Source organism: Choloepus didactylus, chromosome Y (genome assembly GCF_015220235.1).
Source record: "Choloepus didactylus isolate mChoDid1 chromosome Y, mChoDid1.pri, whole genome shotgun sequence".
Taxonomy (NCBI): domain Eukaryota; kingdom Metazoa; phylum Chordata; class Mammalia; order Pilosa; family Megalonychidae; genus Choloepus; species Choloepus didactylus.
Genome location: NC_051335.1, coordinates 11,803,254 through 11,822,818, shown reverse-complemented (window position 1 = coordinate 11,822,818; position 19,565 = coordinate 11,803,254). Strand labels below are relative to the sequence as shown.

General features: G+C 34.9%; 1 protein-coding gene across 6 annotated transcripts in view; it reads right to left on the bottom strand.

The window, feature by feature from the left end:
• CDKL5 (cyclin dependent kinase like 5) overlaps nt 1–19,335 on the bottom strand; it is a 163,001-nt gene extending 143,666 nt beyond the window's left edge. For 2 of the 6 annotated variants that reach the window (XM_037822863.1, XM_037822866.1), the window contains exons 1-2: nt 18,896–19,335; nt 16,480–16,514 (exon numbers count right to left, since the gene is read on the bottom strand). In XM_037822863.1, coding sequence (XP_037678791.1) covers nt 16,480–16,514; nt 18,896–18,959 — 99 coding nt within the window. In that variant the 5' untranslated portion in view covers nt 18,960–19,335. Of the gene's footprint in view, nt 1–16,479; nt 16,515–17,890; nt 18,030–18,895 lie in introns of all 6 variants that reach the window. The other 4 variants (XM_037822860.1, XM_037822862.1, XM_037822864.1 and 1 more) reach the window with 3 other exon arrangements.
• Nucleotides 19,336–19,565: the final 230 nt, after the last annotated feature.

Sequence of the window (19,565 nt, the reverse complement as noted above, 5' to 3'; positions counted from 1 at the left end):
TCAGCTGTAAATGTATTACAAACTCTAGCACTCTAGGGCAACAACTTTTAAAAGGTGTATAAAGAAGTATGCCTGATATGCTAAGAGAGGAGATAAAATGGAATCATATAAAATGCTCAATTTCAAAAAGTGATGGTAGAAAAGGGAGATGATTAATAAAAGAAACAAGTAAAATGAATAGAAAACGATTACAAACACGATAGATATCAATTTAACTATATCATTATTCATTTCAGATGTACAAGGTGTAAAAACACCAATTAAAAGACAGACTAAAGAGGAGATTAAAAGATAAGACCCCAAACTATTTGCTCTCTACAAGAAACCTACTTTAAATATAAAGACACAGATGGGTTAAAAGTAAAGGGATGGAGAAAGATACCATGCTAACACTAATCAAAAGAAGGTTGGAGTAGCTACATTAATTTCAGACAAAGCAGACTTCAGAACAAGTGAAATCATCAGGGGTAAAGAGAGGCATTACATAATAAATTTTCCAAAAAGACATAACAAACCTTAACATGTATGTACCTAAAAAGACAGCATAAAAATACATGAGACAAATACTTGTGGAACTGCAATTAGAAATGGACAACTCAATCGTTATGTTGGAGACTTCAACACCTGCTTTCAGTAATTCATAAATTCAGCAGGTAAAAAATCTTTAAGGATACAGATGAACTGAACAGCATCATCAATTAAATGGATCTAATTGACATTTATGGAATAATTCATCCAACAACAGCAGATTATATATTCTTCTAAGGCTGAATGTTTCATGTAACATTCACCAAGAAAGACCAAATTCTGGGCCATAAAACATACCTTAACAAATTTAAAAGAAGAAAAGTTATACCAAGTTTGTTCTCAGACCACAATGGAAATAAACTAGAAATCAGTAAGAGAAAGATAGTTGGAAAATCCAAAAATATTTGGAAATTAAACAATACACTTATAAATAATACATGGGTCAAAGAAGTCTCGAGAAATTTTTTAATATTTTGAATTAAATTAAAATGAAAATACAACTTATCAAAATGTGTTTGATGCAACAAAAGTAGTGCTTAGAGAAAAATTTGTAAGCACTGGATGCATAAATTAGAAAAGAAAGATCTAAAATCAATAATCTAAGCTTCCACCTTAGGAAACTAGAGAATGAAGAACAATTTAAACCTAAAGCACACTGAAGAAAAGAAATAATAAAAATTAGAGCAGAAATCAATGAAATTGAAAACAGGAAGTCTATAGAGAAAAATCAATGAAAATAAAATCTGTTTTTTTGGAAAAAATCAATAAAATTGATAAACGTCTAGCCAGGCTAACCAAGAAAAAAAGAGGAAAGACACATATTACTAATATCAGAAATGAAAAAGGTCATCCCTGCCAAACATGGACATGAAAAGGATAATGAAGGAATACTAAAAGCAACTCTATGCCTACAAATTTGATGAATTAGGTGAAACAGAAAAATTCTTTAAAAGCTACAAATTACCAAAACTCATCTAAGAAAAAATAAGTAGTAAGTAATCTGAATGAATAATTAATGAACTTCCAGAAAAGAAAGCCCCAGGCTGAGATGGTTTCACTGGTGAATTCTACCAAACCTTTAAGGAAGAAATCATACCAATTTCTACAATCTAGGAAACAGGAGCAGAGGAAATACTTCCCAATTCATTCTACCAGATACCCTAATACCAAAACCAGATAGACATTACAAGAAAACAAAACTACAGACCAATCTCTCTCATGAACACAGAACCAAAAAATCCTCAACAAAATACTAACAAATAAAATCCAGCCATGTATAAAAGGATTGTACAACACAACAAAGGGTGATTTAGTCCAGATACGCAAGATTGGCTCAACATTTGAAAATCGATTAATGTTTAATGTTATCTACCACATCAACACACTAAAGAAAAATCACATGATCATATCAACTGGTGGAGAAAAGCATTTTATCAAATCCAACACCCATTTTATGGTAAAACAAGAAACAACAAGAACAAAGAACCCTCTCAGCAGGAATAGAGGACAAATTCCTGAACTTGATAAAGAGCATCTACAAAAAACCTACAGCTAACATCATACTTAATGGTGAGAAAGGAGATGCTTTCCCTCTAAGATCAAGAACAAAGCAAGGACGTCTCCTTTCACCACTATTTAACATCATACTGGAAGTCATAGCTAATGCAGTAAGACAAGAAAAAGAAATTAAAGGTTAACAGATAAGGAAGAAATAAATAAAACTATCTTTGTTTACAGAGGACAAGATTGTCTTTGAGGAAATTCCCAAACAATCAACAACAAAAAAACCTCCTGGAACTAATAAGCAATTATAGCACTATTTTCTCCCATTTTATAAGTTATCTTTAAACTTTCTTGATAGTGTCCATTGAGGCACCAAAGTTTTTAATTTTGATGAAGTCCAATATTGAGTTTCCAGGGTGAAGGGGAAGGGATAATAGCATGTTAAAGGAGGCAAGTGTGGCTGGAGTGGAGTAAAAGAAAAGGCAAAGAAATAGGATGTATAATCAAAGTAGTAAGGGGGTGGGTATGTGTATGTCAGATCACATAAGGCCTTGTAGGTCACTGGAAAGCTTTGGCTTTTGTTTTACTTGAGATGAGGAGCCACTGAAGGGTTTGTTTGTGTTTTAAATTCAGTTTTATGGAGATATACTCACATACCATATAATCATCCAGAGTGTACACAGTACCATCATATAGTTGTGCATTCATCACAATCAATTTCTAAACATTTTCACTGGTCCAAAAAAAAAGATAAAAATAAGAATAAAAATAAAAATATAAAAGAACACCCAAAACATTCCATCCCTCCATCCCACCCTATTTTTTGTTTAATTTTTGTCCCCATTTTTCTACTCATCTGTGCATACATTGGATAAAGGGAGTATGAGCCACAAGGTTTTCACAATCACAAAGTCACACCATGTAAGCCACATACTTAAACAATCGTCTTCAAGAGTCAAGGTCACAGGGTTCCAGTTTGATAGTTTCAGATATTTCCTTCTAGCTATTCCAATACACTAAAGACTAAAAAGGTATATCTATACAGTACATAAGAATGCCCTCCAGAGCGACCTCTCGTCTCCATTTGAAGTCTCTTGGACACTGAAACTTTATTTTGTTTCATTTCTCTTTCCCCTTTTGGTCCAGAAGATTTTATCAATCCCATGATGCCAGGTCTGGGCTCATCCCTGGGAGTCATGTCCCACATTGCCAGGGAGATGTACACTCCTGGGAGTCATGTCCTACATAGTGGGGAGGACAGTGGATTTACCTGCTGAGTGGGCTTAGGGAGAAAAAGGCCACATCTGAGCAACAAAAGAGCTTCTCTAGGGGAGACTCTTAGGCACAATTATAAGCAGACTTAGCCTCTCCTTTGCAGTAACAAGCTTCATGAGGGCCAGCCCCAAGATTGAGGGCTCGGCCTACCAAATTGGTAGTCCTCAACGTTTACAAAAACAGCAGTAATAACTCAAGTGGGGAAGTCTAATATTTCTGCATTTTTCTCCAGTTCCTCAGAGGGGGACTTCAAATACATTTTTATTCTCTGCCCAAATTACTTTGGGATGTATCAAGATTTCACACTAACCTGTATGAACCTACCAGATCTCACTTCCTATTCAAATTTCCATGTAATTATGGTGTTTGAATAAACTGACCGTACAAGTTAAATTATTTAGTGTGCTACAGAAAATATAGATCCTGCAACAAATAAACATCTCTTCCCTTGGTCTTACACAGAAGTTGAAGTTTTAAAACATTGTCAATATTGCCCTTTACCCTTTGGCCTGATTTGCTTTAGTCCTAACCAGATCTGCCTCATTCATATCTCTAACTGAAGTCTGAACTCTTTCATTGAAGGGTCTGAGCCATCCTAGTAGGTGTGAAATGTTTCTCGTAGTTTTCATTTGCATTTCCCTGATGACTGATGATGTTGAGCATGTTTTCATGTGCTGTGGGGCCATTTGTGTATCTCCTCTAGAGAAAAGCCTGTTCAAGTCATTGTCCATTTTTAAATTGGGTTGTTTGTCTTTTTTGTTGTAGTTGAGTTGTAAGAGTTCTTTGTATATCCTGGATAATAGAGCCATATCATTTATATGATATGCAGCTAATGTAAATTATGGACTATAGTTAATAGTACAATTATAATATTCTTTCATCAATTGTAACAAAGGTACTACACTAAAGCAAATTGTTAATAACTGGGGGGATGATAGGGAACTCTGTATTTTCTGCATGATTTTTCTGTAAACCTACAACTTCTCTAATTTTAAAAAAATTATATTAAAAGAATCAAGTTTTACCTCAAAAAAAAAAATTAACACCAATACCCAAATACTTGTACATGAAAGTTCATAGCAGAACTATTCACAACAGCCAAAAGGTAGAAACAACTCAAATGTCCATCAACATATGAATGGATAAACAATATATGGTATATACATAAAATAGAATATTATTCAGCCATAAAAAGGAATATGATACATGTTACAAAGTGGATGAACCTCGACAACATTTATATGAAATATCCAGAATAGGGAAACCCATGGACAGAAAGCAAATTGGTATTGCTAGAGGCTGGAGGGAAGGAGAAATGAGGAATGAGTGCTCATAAGGCTTTCTTTTGGGGTGATGAAAATGTTTTGGAACCTGATATAGGTGGTGGTTACACAACATAGTGAATGTTCTAAATACCACTGGATTGTATACATTAAAATGGTGGATTCTATGGTATTTGAATTTCATTTCAATTAAAAAAAAAAAAAAAAGAATATGGGCCTAAAATGTGGCTTAAATCCTGGCTCTACCTCCTACTAACTATATGGACTTCAGGAAATTAACCTATTTTAACATCGGTTCTCCCATGTGAAGAAAGAGAGGCAATTCTTTACTTTATATTTTTAATGAGAATTTACAGAGTAATAAAAATTAAGCACCTAGCACAATGCCTGGCAGACAAGAGGCACTTGAGACAAAATTCATGACCATCTCATCTTTTAATTTTTATGTCCATTTGAACCATAGTAGAAAGATATTTCAAGTTTTTTTTCTCCCGAAAAATTTTAATCATAGTATTTGTGGGAATGTCCTTCCCTTCAACTAAAGAATGTCTCCTAGTATTGATGAAGACTATTTTCTTCTTTTTATTCATCTTTAAGTGAAAAGAGACTTATGCCAGCAATGGGACACAGGATGAATAGCTTGTATGTGTCTCTGTATGCCCAATCACTATCAAATTCTACTTCTCTGTTCTGTCACTTGGGATGCGAAAGATTTAACTAGTACAAAATTTTCTATCCAGCAAAGGGATTTACCCACATCCAGCTCAAGAAAAAAAATTTTTCAGTGGAAGTCCCACACTGAATTAATGCTATTCTCAGGCTCCAAGAGCATCAAGGTGAAAGAGGAATAGAAATTTAGAGTGTTGGTTCACTGAGGCCACTATACTGTTTCCACCATAATCTCTTAGTTCGGGCATGCTCCACATCAGAGGTCAGCAAACATTGTCTGTGAAGAGCCAGATAATAAATATTTTTGGCTTTGTGGGTCACACAATCTCTGTCGCAACTACTCAACTCTGCAAATGTAGCACAAAAACAACCATAAAAAATATGTACACAAATGAGTGTGGCTATGTTCCAATAAAACTTTCTTTACAAAAATAGATGGCAGGCTGGATTAGGCCCACAGGCAGTAGTTTCCTGAATCTAGAACTCCAGTGTCAGGGTAGGTTCCCTTGCCCATCCTAACAGGGTGGTCTTAAAGAAAATAACCTGAGCCACATGGATCAAGTTTCAGCTGTGTCATCTTGGGAATGTTCTACAATCCATCATTACTACAGCAAGGATTCCAGGCCCTCTAAACCTCAGAGGTTAACTATACCATTCTCATTCAGTATGTGACCAGCTAATAGTGCTACTTCCTAATCTCATCCCATCTTTGTGGTAATTCTCTTGTGGGGTTCTGGGATATGTTTATTATTTCTTATACTTTTTCTCTATTACTGATAGGAGTTGGTTTTTTTTTCCTAAGCAGACTTTAATGGACAATTTATTGGGGGGGGAGGGTTTCACACTACCATTTCAACCACAACCTTCTCCCAAATTTACTCCTCCACCAATCTGTTTTAAGCTTCCTGACAATAGAAAATATGATGTTATATTTGCTAATTTATACATACTAGACTGAATTCCTCAAAAGTAGGAACTATATCTTATTGATTTTTGCAGAGCCAGTGTCTAGCACAGCGCTTGACATTTTGCCTAGAACACAGTGCTTATCATGCCATGCCTAGAACATTGTGCCTTAAGTACAGGAGGCAGTCAAAATAATATTGCTTATTTTTTTTAATTAAAATGTGTTAACACATGAAACAAAGCCTTTAATTAAGAAATACTAAAGCTCAACAACATTGTAGATTTTGATCTACAGCTTCTAATTATATAGTATTTCATGGTTAGATTATTTTTTGTAGATACAGATTACTATGCACTAGTTTCCAGTTATGGTTTCAACAACTGATAGAGTTATGCTTAACTACTTAAGAGTATCCACTCAATGAGCATTTGTTAATCAGTTCCTTTGCTTATATTACCAGTGAATATATACTTCAGGCCCTGCATAGAAAACATGATCCATGCTCATTTTTGCTCCTGAAATTTTGAAGAAAAGTCCCATTAAGGAGGTAGTATAAATCACTTAAGCACAAGCGTTTAGCAGAGATTAATGAAGAAATTACTCATTTTAAGAAGATATAAAAGAATGCTCTGTTCTTTGAACTAATTATGTTTTTATGATTAGCATAAGAAACTTTAAAGTCTTATCGAGTGACCCAGTAAACTCATCTTCTAGATGGGGGGTGGGGATGGGAATGATCATTTAGGAACTGAGTCACTGTAAGAAGGATGAATGAGGTAAAGTCTTCTGTTTAGACTTGCATGCATAACTAGTACTGACTAGTTACAGTATGACTGACCTATTCGCTAGTTCCAATATGACTGTTCCCTTATTCCATTTACTCAAGGGAAAAAAAAAAAAAAGGAAAAATAAACCCCAAGTTAGGATGGTGAGGAGGATAATAAAGGCAACCAGGAAGCCTGCAAATGCCCCAAACTCTTCTAGTTTCCTAAAGAAGTCAGTCTGACCTAGAAAATGACACAAGCCATCATTCTTTTTATTGACAACAAGACAAGAGAAACATAGGTAGTCTCCACTATTTAAACAGACTAGTAGAATCTGAAATACAAAATATCAGAAGCTAAGATTTCAAGAGGCGCTCCACAATATTACAACCCCAAAGCATTATAACACAAGTATGATTTTGGTAAGACTTTGCGGTATTCCAGAAACTATTCTACAATTAAATGGACAAGCAACAAGAGCAGGGTCAAGAGAGGAAACCACCCAGAAATAATGGTTCTATATAAGTGCTTCTGTAAAAAGAGATAGACCTTCTTTTCCCCATTAATGATTCCTGCTGTCTTTGTTCCTGACCTGAAATCCAGTTTACCACCGGTATTTTGTTAATCTCTATAATCTACAGGAAATAAATATCATTTAAGAGAAATATTTTTAAATGATTATGGTAAAGTAACCAAATAATACTGAAATATTTCCAGTTTCTTACAATCTTTATTAAAAATCTCAAGTCACTCCATAATTTATTCAAATGCTAGAATTTTTCCATGCAAAAAGGAAGAACCCTCATCATATATTTATAATATACACATCAATGTGGAGGAAAGTAATGACCAAGTAAATAATACAACTGATCCCATAATCCAGTTTTTCATTGCTGACTTAGGTCTTTAATTTGTTTTACAAACTTAATTCGCACGTAGAATCTAAATCTAAAAATTAAAGGAAAATATTTGTTTTATTTAATATGGTGGAAGAAATGAAGCAATATGATTACTTTGTTTTAGCAAAAAATAAATGTGTGGTTTTAGATGTCAGCAATTTCCTCAAGGCATCAATGCCAAATAATCATAAATAATCTGTTAAATTGGTGATAGTTCAATACTTTTTCTCAAGTTTCTTCTTCAAATAGTTTTGGTTTAAAAAAAAGCAGTAATCAAATTATCATTCAGGCACTCAGCTTTTTGGTAGAAATGCAAACTTAACCTGAAAAAAAAAAATACGTATGATTCACTAATTCAAAATTTATAATGCTTGCTAAAAATGAAGCCTTAAAGAAAAGGGTAAATTGTAAAAATCAAGTAATAACAATGGCCAAGAATGCCTTTTGGTAGGGGGAAATATGGATATTCCTGATGAGTGAATACTTAGTCGAATCTATTCTTCCTACTACTCTCACTCTAAACTTCCCAACTACTAAGAGAGAAAACTAGCACAATCTAGATTTTCTCTATCTACTCTCTCCGTAACCTCTTGCAATCCAGCATTCAACAAACCATTTTACTTAAAGAGGTCACTGAGGGACAGATTAAAATATTTTCAGACAAACAGACACAGAGACTTTGTGAACAAGATGCCTGCTCTACAAGAAATACTAAAGGGAGCACTACAGGCAGATAGGAAAAGACAGGAGAGGTTTGGAGAAGAGTATAGAAATGAAAACTATCAGTAAGGGTAAAAAGAGAGAGGAAAAGAAAAATAAAATAAAATATGACATATAAGCTCCAAAAGACAAAACGTTAGACAATAGACATTACATTTAGTGAAATTAGCCAGAAACAAAAGGGCAAATACTGTATGGTCTCACTAATGAACTAACATTGATGAGCGAACGCTGAGAGTTAAAGTTGAGAACACAGGTTACCAAAAGATAGAAAGAGGTTAGTGATTGGGCATTTGATACTGAAGGAGTACAGAATGTTCAACAGGATTGATTGTATAGATCCAGAAATGGACAGCACATTACTGTGTGATGGTAGCACAATACTGTAAGTACTGTAAACAAAGATGAGTGTGAGTATGGTTGAAAAAGGAAGGCTAGGGACATGTATGAAACCAGAAGGAAAGATAGAAGATAAAGACAGGGATTGTATAACTTAGCGAAACCTAGAGTGGTCAATGATGGTGAAATGTACAAAAATAAGAATGTTTTTACATGAGGGAGAACAAGGTGTTGAAAATTGGATGGTATAGGGGGAAAAACACAATCAATGCAAACTAGAGTCTACAGTTAACAGTAATGTTGTAAGATGCTTTTATTAATTGTAACAAAAGCAATATACCAAAACTAAATGTCTATAAGGAGGGGATATAAGGGAGTGTTATAGGATTCTTGGTGGTGCTGTTGTCTGACCTTCTCATTGTATTTTATTTTATTTTATTTTTGTTTTCCTTTTTTTTTTTTATTTTATTCTTCATTTTTTTTCCTCCTCTTCCTCTTTCATTGTGGAAGAAATAGAAATGTCCTCATATAGATTGTGATGGTGAATGCATAACTATGTGATTATACTGGGAATCATTGACTGTTTACTTAGGATGGATTGTATGGTGTGTGAATAAAACTGTTTAAAAAATAAACAGAGGAATACAAATGCTGGAGAAAATGTGGAGAGAGGTATGTACCTATTCCCTGTTGGTGGGAAAAGTAGAATGGTGCAGCCCATCTGGAAGGCAGTAGAGTGGTTCCACAGGAAAATAAGAATGGAGTTGCCATATGGTCCTGCAACCCTGTTATTGGGTATATACTGGGAAGAATTGAGAGCAGGGACATGAATGGACATTTGCACATCAGTGTTTATGGCCGCAGTACTCATGATTTTCAATGGATGGAGGAGGCCTAAGGGTATATCAAATGATAAACAGAATGGTGAACTGTGGTATATACAAACAAGGGAATATTGAGCGGCAGCAAGAAGGAATGAAGTTGTGAGGTATGCAACTAGGTGAATGGATCTTGGGGACAGTATGTGGAGTGAAATAAGCTAGAATCAAAAAGACAAACATTTAACGTCTCAGTAATATGGATTAACTATAATGTGCAAACTCTGAGAACTGAATCTGAGAGCACAGGTTATCATGGGAAGGCTTATTGTAAAGGTTCCTAGATTGTAAGCACTTACAGCAGTCACATCTATTCATGAGTTTTAACAGTTATTTCTAAATTTCGAGATGCTGAGCTGTTTGTATATAACCTAGTCGGTCCCTGTAACTTCGTGTATCTGTGTGATACCTGAGACTCAGAGCCAGAGTTCGCCAGCTATGAACATCAGCATTACCCCATATGACAATTGTTTAAAAAGTTGAAAAGGAGATCAGACTTTGTTCTAGTTTGCTAATGCTGCTGGAATGCAAAACACCAGAGATGGATTGGCTTTTATAAAAGGGGGTTTATTTGGTTACACAGTTACAATCTTAAGGCCATAAAGTGTCCAAGGTAACACATCAGCAATCGGGTACCTTCACTGGAGGATGGCCAATGGTGTCTGGAAAACCTCTGTCAGCTGGAAGGCACGTGGCTGGCGTCTGCTACAAAGTTCTGGTTTCAAAATTGCTTTCTCCCAGGACATTCCTCTCTAGGCTACAGTTCCTCAAAAATGTCACTCGTAATTGCACTTGGGGTATCTGTCCTCTCTTAGCTTCTCCAGAGCAAGAGTCTGCTTTCAACAGCCGTCTTCAAAATGTCTCTCATCTGCAGCTCCTGTGCTTTCTTCAAAGTGTCCCTCTTGGCTGTAGCTCCTCTTCAAAATATCACTCTCAGCTGCACTGAGTTCCTTCTGTTTGTCAGCTCATTTATATGGCTCCAGTGATTTAATTTAGACCCACCCTGAAAGGGTGGAGTTAACACCTCCATGGAAATTATCCAATCAGAGTCATCACCCACAGTTGGGTGGGGCGCATTTCCATGGAAACACTCAGAGAATTACAATCTAATTTAACACTGATAGGTCTGCCCACACAAGATTACATCAAAGATAATGGTGTTGGGGAGATATAATACATTCAAACTGGCACAGACTTCAATTAGAGATATGAACAAAATGGAGTTGGTTGGGAATAAGGTAAATTGGACTAAAAAGTAAAGGCTGATACTGACTGTGTTTCAAAACTTCAACTTCTATGTGAGACCAAAGGAAGAGATGTTTATTTGGTGCAAAATCTATATTTTCTGTAGCATACTATATAATTTAACTTCTATGGTCAGTTTATTAAAACACCATAATTATATGGAACTTTGAATAGGGAGTCAAATCTGCTTGGTTTGTACAGATTAGTGTGAGTGATACATCCCAGAGTGATTTGGGCAGAGAATAAAATGTATTGGCAAAGCCCCCTTGAGGGACTGGGAAAAAAATGTGGTAATATTAAACTTCCCCACCTGGGGAATTCCTGATATTCTTGCAAACATTGAGGACTACCAGTTTAGTAGGCTGAGCCCTTGATCTTGGGGCTTGCAGTTATGAAGCTTGTTATTGCAAAGGAGAGGCTAAGCCTGTTTACAATCATGCCTAAGAGTCACCCCCAGAGAACCTTTTTTGTTGCTCAGATGTGGCCTCTCTCTGTAAGCCAACTCTGCAGGTAAACTCACTGCCCTCCCACCCATGTGGGCCATGACTCCCAGGGGTGTAAATCTCCCTGGCAATGTAGGACATGACTCCTGGGGACAAGCCTGGACCAGGCATCGTAGGATTGAGAAAGCCTTCTGGACCAAAAGGGGGAAGAGAAATGAAACAAAATAAAGTTTCAGTGTCTGAGAGATTTCAAATGGAGTCGTGAGGTCATTCTGAAGGTTACTCTTATGCATTATATAGATATCCCTTTTTAGTTTTTAATGTATTGGAATAGCTAGAAGGAAATAACTGAAACTGCTGAACTGGAACCCAGTATCCTCGATTCTTGAAGATAATCATAGAACTATATAGCTTACACAGTGTGACCATGTGATTGTGAAAAACTTGTGGCTCATGCTCCCTTTATCCAGGGTATGGACAGATGAGTAGAAAAATGGGGACAAATTAAATGAAAAATAGGAAAGGATGGGGGGATGGAATGTTTTGGGTGTTCTTTTATACTTTTATTTTTATTCTTATTTTTATCTTTTTTGGACCAATGAAAATGTTTAGAAATTGACTGTGATGAATGTACAACTATATGATGGTACTGTGTACACTATGGATGATTGCATGGTATATGACTATATCTCAAAAAATTGCATTTAAAAAAGGTCATTGAATGGGTTTTCTCACTCCTCAATCCTTATCATCATGGATCTTTCTATGGATTTTTACACTGTTGAATACCATTTTTTAAAAATTTTCTTCCTTGCTTTCAAGAGATCTACTTCTCTTCTTTCAGTCTCATAACTTTAAAAATCCCCTTCTCTCTGCTCTGTACTCACTCTTGGAAGTTTCATATCATTTCACAGCTCCAATACCATGCTAAAATTAGCTATTATTGGAGTCCGACCAAGGCCTAGTTCCACCGCTTACCAGCTGCATAATCTTGGCCCTGTGACATCACCTCTCTGTGGCTGTTTCCTCATCTGTAATATGTGGATTAAAATAGGGTTGCTGTGGAGATTAAATGTAAAACATCTAGTAGAGTACCTAGCATATGATAGATGTTCAAAATGTGATATTTATTAATATTAGGTTTGATATTTTGCTACCATTTTTATTCTTTATTATTAAAGCCAAACTCATTATTTCTCTCCCAAAGCTTATACACCTTTTATTAAGTTTTCCAGTCCAATATATACCAGTGCTTTCCTAGTTTACTGCATTCAAATCCTTGGGATCATATCTGATCTCTCTGCAGGAACAGAATTCCTGATACTCTGCAACACCTCTCTACTTTGTCCTTCATTTTCAGTTCTCTAATTTAAATCACCTTTATTATTTATTGAACATCTTATAGGCTATACCTCAATATTGGACTGTTCACGGCTTTGTATAATTAGTTATCTCAAGAGCATATGTCACCTGCCACTTTGAAAACGAGAACAAACAAAAACAAAAATCAAAACAAAAATGTCTCATATGTCAACTCAGCCACAGGAAAGGAACTACATGCATCACTACCTCCCTGACCTAGGCTCAACTGGCATCACCTTTCAACCTCTCTAATCAAACTGCCACAATCTCTCTTTCTCAACTTCAGATCCTACCACCCTATTTCAACCTCACTCAATTCTCTGCATCTCGTGAGGATGGCCTCTTTGGGTTCTACAGAGAAAAGTATGCTGTTAACATGCTTCCTCTCTCACAAACACTTCAAAACAGATATGCATATAAAAAGAAAATCAGCAATGCATATCTGCAGGGTAAAGGTCCAAACCTTTTGAGTAGTCAAAAGAAGCCGTAATAGAAGCTGAGCAGTCATTGCTATGAGTTTTCATATACATGTCAAATGAGTATATAAAACAACAAACAGAAACTGTCAAAAAAGGAGTACAGTTGTATTTTTCTTTTTAGTTGGGTGGCATTTATTTCAGTAAATTAAGAAATACAGTATTTGGCCTGGAATAGCCCAACATCATATTGTGCTCACAAAAGAAAAGATGTACCTGTTTCTAAACATGACCTCTAAACTGTTGCAACAGTATACAGATTAAATATGCTAGAAAGTATTTAATTATATATATATCTGCAGCCAACCTTTTAAAAAAAAAACCCACCTGTGCAAAAGTAGTTATACAAGGCCTGCCCTCTATGAAGCTTGATTTTTACATTTTTATGAGCATTTTATTCCATTTTGCAAGGTATACAAAGTACATGGGCATGTTTACTTTACATATAATGGGTACAATATGAAGGATTATACCCATTTTTAACTATGAGATGTCACAGTAATCCATTTGATCCTAGAGCAAAAATTCTATAAGAAGCATTAGATGCTCCATTTTTAGATAACAGGGTACAGATTTGAAGGCCTAATTTTAGCAAGAAAAAGCATATACTGTAACACGGCTAATGACTAAACAGCTGCAAATTCTAAAGCGAGTTTTAAATTACTCTGAGTTAGGCACTAATGTATGCTTTAGATTTTTCATCCAGCAATACCTTTTTAGATGAATGGAAGGAAAAAGCAACAATACTCACAGAGCTATTCTATAAAGCCCTCAATTAGTGAAGGGCAGCAAAAACAAGTGTTTGCTGCGCAATTTCATTTGCAGCAAACGTATGGGTTAGTAATTAAAGTACCTACTCTTCTATCTCCTCAGACAACGTTTTAGTTTCCTGGCTGCCAAAACAAATACCATACAATGGGGCTCTCTTAAACAATGGGAATTCACTGGATCACAATTTTGAGGATAGAAAGAGTCCAAAATTGAGGCCTCATCAAGGCAATGCTTCCTCCCTGAAGACTGTCGCATTCTAGGGCTGGCTGCCAGCAATCCTTGGTCTTTGGCTTTTCTGTCATGTGGCAAGGCACATGATGAAGTCTTCTTTTTAGCTCCGAGTTCTGTTGACTTCCAGCTTCTTTCCCATAAACTTCCCCATAAGGCCTCCAGTAACAGGATTAAAACCCACCCTGATTCAGTTGGCCACACCTTAATTAAAAACAACATCATCAAAATGTCCGATTGGCAAATGGGTTCATACCCACAGGACCAGGGATTCGGAGCTGAACATTGCTTTTGTGATTAACATGATTCAATCCCCAATAGACCATAAGCCATTCAAGATGTTCTGTTCATCCTTGAAACCTAAGGTGCCCTCCATATAGCCACTAGGAATCACAGCTCACATTTAGAATTGGTTTCCCAAGAGCAGAGATGCCCATTCTCAACCACTTCTAGTCTGGGCCCATCTTGCTAGTACTATCAGTGTGCATTACGAGAACAAGGTACAGGTAACAACCATATTTTAACAAATAAATAAACCAGCCACATGGAAAGACAAAAATAATATATTCAACAAATAAGCTTTTGTTTTTCCATAAAAGGCAGAAGGAGAACTTAGATAAGATCAAAAGAAAGTATAGGGAAAAGATTCATGGGTCAAAGTGTGAAAAAGACTGAGAGAAAACACTGTTGGATGATTTACATTGTTTGAATACAATGTATAATATATATATCAGATACATGTACTATGTATGTTACCTATATTGTTTGTGTGTATCAGAAATCCTTGGACTTTAAAACCCTAGATTAAGAGCTGAAGCTCCAATTTGTTATGTTGTATAAACAGAGCCATAGAATAAAAGGTATTAGGTTCATGAAACAGTCATATTTAACTTGGAAACTAAGAGTCTATTTACCCTAAGTAGTATCCACTCATGAATTTTATTTTTTAAAAGCTTCATAAATTTATAACTCAAAGCAACTCTCCAAAAGCACAACATTTCATTAGGGAGCTTTCCATGTGTTTAATTTCAGACTACAGTAATATTTCTTAAGATATTCAAGGTGCTACATTTATTTTTATTATATTTATTATTTTAAATTCTTAATCATCGTTAATCAAGAACCAACAGTAATCAAACTATTTTTTGAGGATTTACTGGTAAATAGATCTTCAGACAACTATTACCAATATAATATATTCAAACACAGAATTTCAAGAATAAACCCCAAATATATGAACTGTCATGAAGCCTTAAATCCAAAAGGCAAGTAGGTCGTATTTTGAACAATAGGAAAGAAAAAGCAAACATAAAAATGACACTATCCTTATTTTTGTATACACACATACATTACTATTGATAGAAAGATAGATTCAAGAGTTAAAATTAAATGTTGTGGGTTGAATAGCTAAGCTCACTTCAGACATTATAAAAAGTATCACAAAAACTTAAAACCTTGATCTTAACACACTATATGCAAAATGACATGAAGTCAAATATTAATAGAAAGAGTAGGAATAACCACTCAGAAAAATACTGTTACAGCTTCAACACTTTCCACCTTAAAGATAATCGAATAGAACACACTCACCTCTGAGCAACAGCTATGGAAACTTCAAATAATTTCCCTGAATAATTTGTGATTATCATCATAGTCAACCTTTAATAAGATTCATTTCAAAACCATTCAAGGGTGATCAACTATAGCCAGTAATAATCATACACTATTATTCTACTCCCTATTTTATAACCAACATCTATCCACTACTCTTCAAAATCTGGATTCAAATCCACTGATAAATTTAAGTTATTGAGGATACATGAAAAGCACTCAAACTCCTTCTTGCTCATAAATACTTCAACATAAATTAAATCTGTCAATACTTTGCTTTCTTTTTCCCATTCTGCCACCTTTTCTCTCATCCCATCAGGCAGCTTTTCACCTACACATAGATTAGTTGAACAAATAGCATGTCATCACAAAAAAGCTAATGACTACCTCATTATAATAAAGCTGGTCTAAAAGTAGTCTCCATTTTCTGGGTTTACATGTCAATTCTGCTTCATTAAGCATCACCATCACCAGGGCCAGACAGGTTTAATTATAGGCCCACATGCACAGGGCACTGTACTAGTTTCAAGACAGTTAAACATATATAGATATTTTTGTTTTAAAAAGAATGTACTTGCCTTGTGTCTGCATTTAAGTACAACTCCATAGGCTCCTATAATAAAAATAAGTAAACAATTAGGGTCATGTTTACAAACTATAGCTCTTGGAGAGACCAACGTTTTGCTGTGTTTACACTGGTTGTTAGCATATGTTATAACAATAATTCTCAAAATGGCAATATTTTTTAGTGATAATGCAATGACCCACATACAATTAGCATGTGAATATTTTATTATATATATAGTTTTAAAGTAGTTTTATTGACATAAATCACACACCATGCAATCCATCTCGAGTGTACAATCAATGTCTTCTAGTATTATTACATATTCTTTTAGAGTATAACAAGCATTTCCCCCAACTTAACAAGTGTTTTTCAATGTTTCTCTTTTTAAAGAAAAATTCACTTGAGACACTTATTAATTTAAGAGTTAAAAAATTGGGGAGACAAGATTTGGACACAAGAACTTTAAGAATAAATGAAAATTAACTCAAAAAATTGTAAAGGGCTAAAAAGTTAAGAGCTAATAGCTTTCCAATAGTAAGCTCAAGTACAGAGTTTGTCAAAAATGCCCTCTGTCGTGGAAGATATTTAAATCCTCTACTAGGCTAAGAAACTGTCTGAGTGGCAAAATAGTACAGGCCTTAGAGTTCCAATTTTAGACATAAAGACTCAGTTTGAGGGCAGAGGCCACAAGCTGTAGCAGGCTCTCCAGCTATTAAGGCCAAGCACTCCCACTTTCTTCAGTATATTTTGATGAGATTCTTCACTATCTTTTGGGTTATTTATTCTATCATCTAGTGATAAACTATTTCCTAAAGGCAGACACAGAGTTGACAGCAAGGTATCCAGGAAACTGGGGTTAAGGTTACATTGTGAAAAATCTAATTAGGAGAATTAAGATTTAATGTATGATAACTGAGGCTTGTGAAAATGTCAAGAACACTGACAATAACCGGCAAAGCCTGAATGCACCTATGAGAATGGAACTTCAGAGAGACAAAACTGGGAAATGTATCTTCAACACAGTCTCAGGGACTTGAATGAACGAGTCTCCCTTGCTTTTGTGGAGATGGATGACTCTCATTATCATAGTTAGGATGGAACCAGCCATTATAGTCATCCAACTTAACTCAATGCTCACCAGACAATCATCAAATCGTCACTTAACTTCCCGTGCCAGTTCTTCTATGGGGTGAAAATACACTGTCTAGTCTACAGGAATGTAGAGTTTGCTTGACATTTTTCCATATACTTACTATATATTTATTTCTTGGTCAAAAAAGGATGTGAGGTAGTTTACAAAGAAAAAATATACATATATACATACATATATATAGTACAGTGACTAAAACTGACACGTTGTGATTTACATTACAGCCTGGAAATTTTGGCTAATCTGAGGTAATCTCTGAGAAGATGATCACCTATGGGCATGCCAAGAAAAACAAGGTTGTGTTCCAGAAAACCTTAGGCCCAGAAGCTGGAGCATTATAACCGTGTCACATCCTATGTGTTGACCTTCTCTAGTCGGCAGCTTTACCACCTCAGTCTCAAACTGCAATACTTTAAAAAAAAATAAAGAAAACACAAAAGGCAGCAATTATAAAACAGTGGGTAAGACACTGAGAATGAATTTTATTTACATAATTAATACCAATGAAGAAAAGGAAAAGGAGTAGACTAGTGAAGGCAGAATAATCCATTCTTTTTATATGGTTTAACATCATACCTTGAAGCAAGCACACAATGATTAAATGTTTTATTTTATTTTTTATCTCTTTGAAAAAGATTTACCAACTTAATATTAAATTCTTGAACAGCTTCGCTGCACACAAAGGTAAATATTTTAAATTTCTTTTTCAAATTCAAAGTTTATTTGAAATTTCTGAAATATGAAATTTCTGTAACATCTGCTTAAAAAAAATCAGCATTGTTTTACATAATACTTGGAAAGAAAAAATGCTGCCAATTAAACCATGACATGCTATTAATTATAATTCATGATTTCAGAGATGTTAAAATATTACCAAACTGTGTGTCATAGAATTTATCAAATGTGGTTTGCTAATCTGAAAGAAATAAAAGTTACTTATTTCTTTACCATGTATTAAGTAAATTTAACTTATACAAATAAGTTTTAAATTATTCAACATAAGCCAAGTTGATATAAAAATAAAATATAATCCAAAAAAGATAAGACTAAAGAAACCATGATTGCTAATGCAAAGAATGAAATGAAGGTGGTCTTAAGAAATCCTTTATTTATTAAACTTTAAAGGGACAAATAGTTTAAGAGGAATTTTTTTTTAAATATTTTACTCTCAGACACATATCTGAATTGATATAGGTTAAATTAACTGGATCTGGTTTAATAATTTTTTGGTGGTACACTGCTCAAAAATTCAAAGAATTCTAAAATCCCAACTTACCTTCACCTACAACCCCAAGGATCTCAAATTTATTCATCACATTACCAATGTTGGGAATCTTCATGAAGACAAATTCCTCTTTTGATGCAAGCCACAGAACATGGCACCAAAAAGGATCCTCTGAGAAAGTTGTGCAATAAGTAGAACAAAGAATATCTGAAGAAGGAAACTCTCACTGGTTGACAGGATCTTTCACATATTTGTTGTAATAGTGAAGCAATAAATGATTCCCTGAAAGAACAAACACAATTAAAAGTCATTAACTTTTATATCACAGTAGTCTTTTTGGATAGTCCTTTTAAAACCATGTTAATGGTTCACACACTTTTTTTTTTTTTTAATGGGAGAGAAGAACCCAAAATGAAACATAAACAAATGAACCTAACTGTATTTGAAATCAACACCATAATGACACTGAAGAGAGGGGTAGGGGAGGAGAATTAACCTCAGATAACCTTTGAAAACAGTATTTTAACTATATACCCTCCTCTCAAGCTAAGGACAAAAAGAAATGTAAACGAGTGTTGTACATGAGATATTTTGTTTTTAGACAGTGATATGAAAGTACTTTCCATGTATTTAGGATTGAGCAAATAAGTAAATATATTGTGGAAAAGGGAGAAAGCTTGGAATTGGAGAAAGAGTAAAAGCTCAGAGCTTTTAACATATA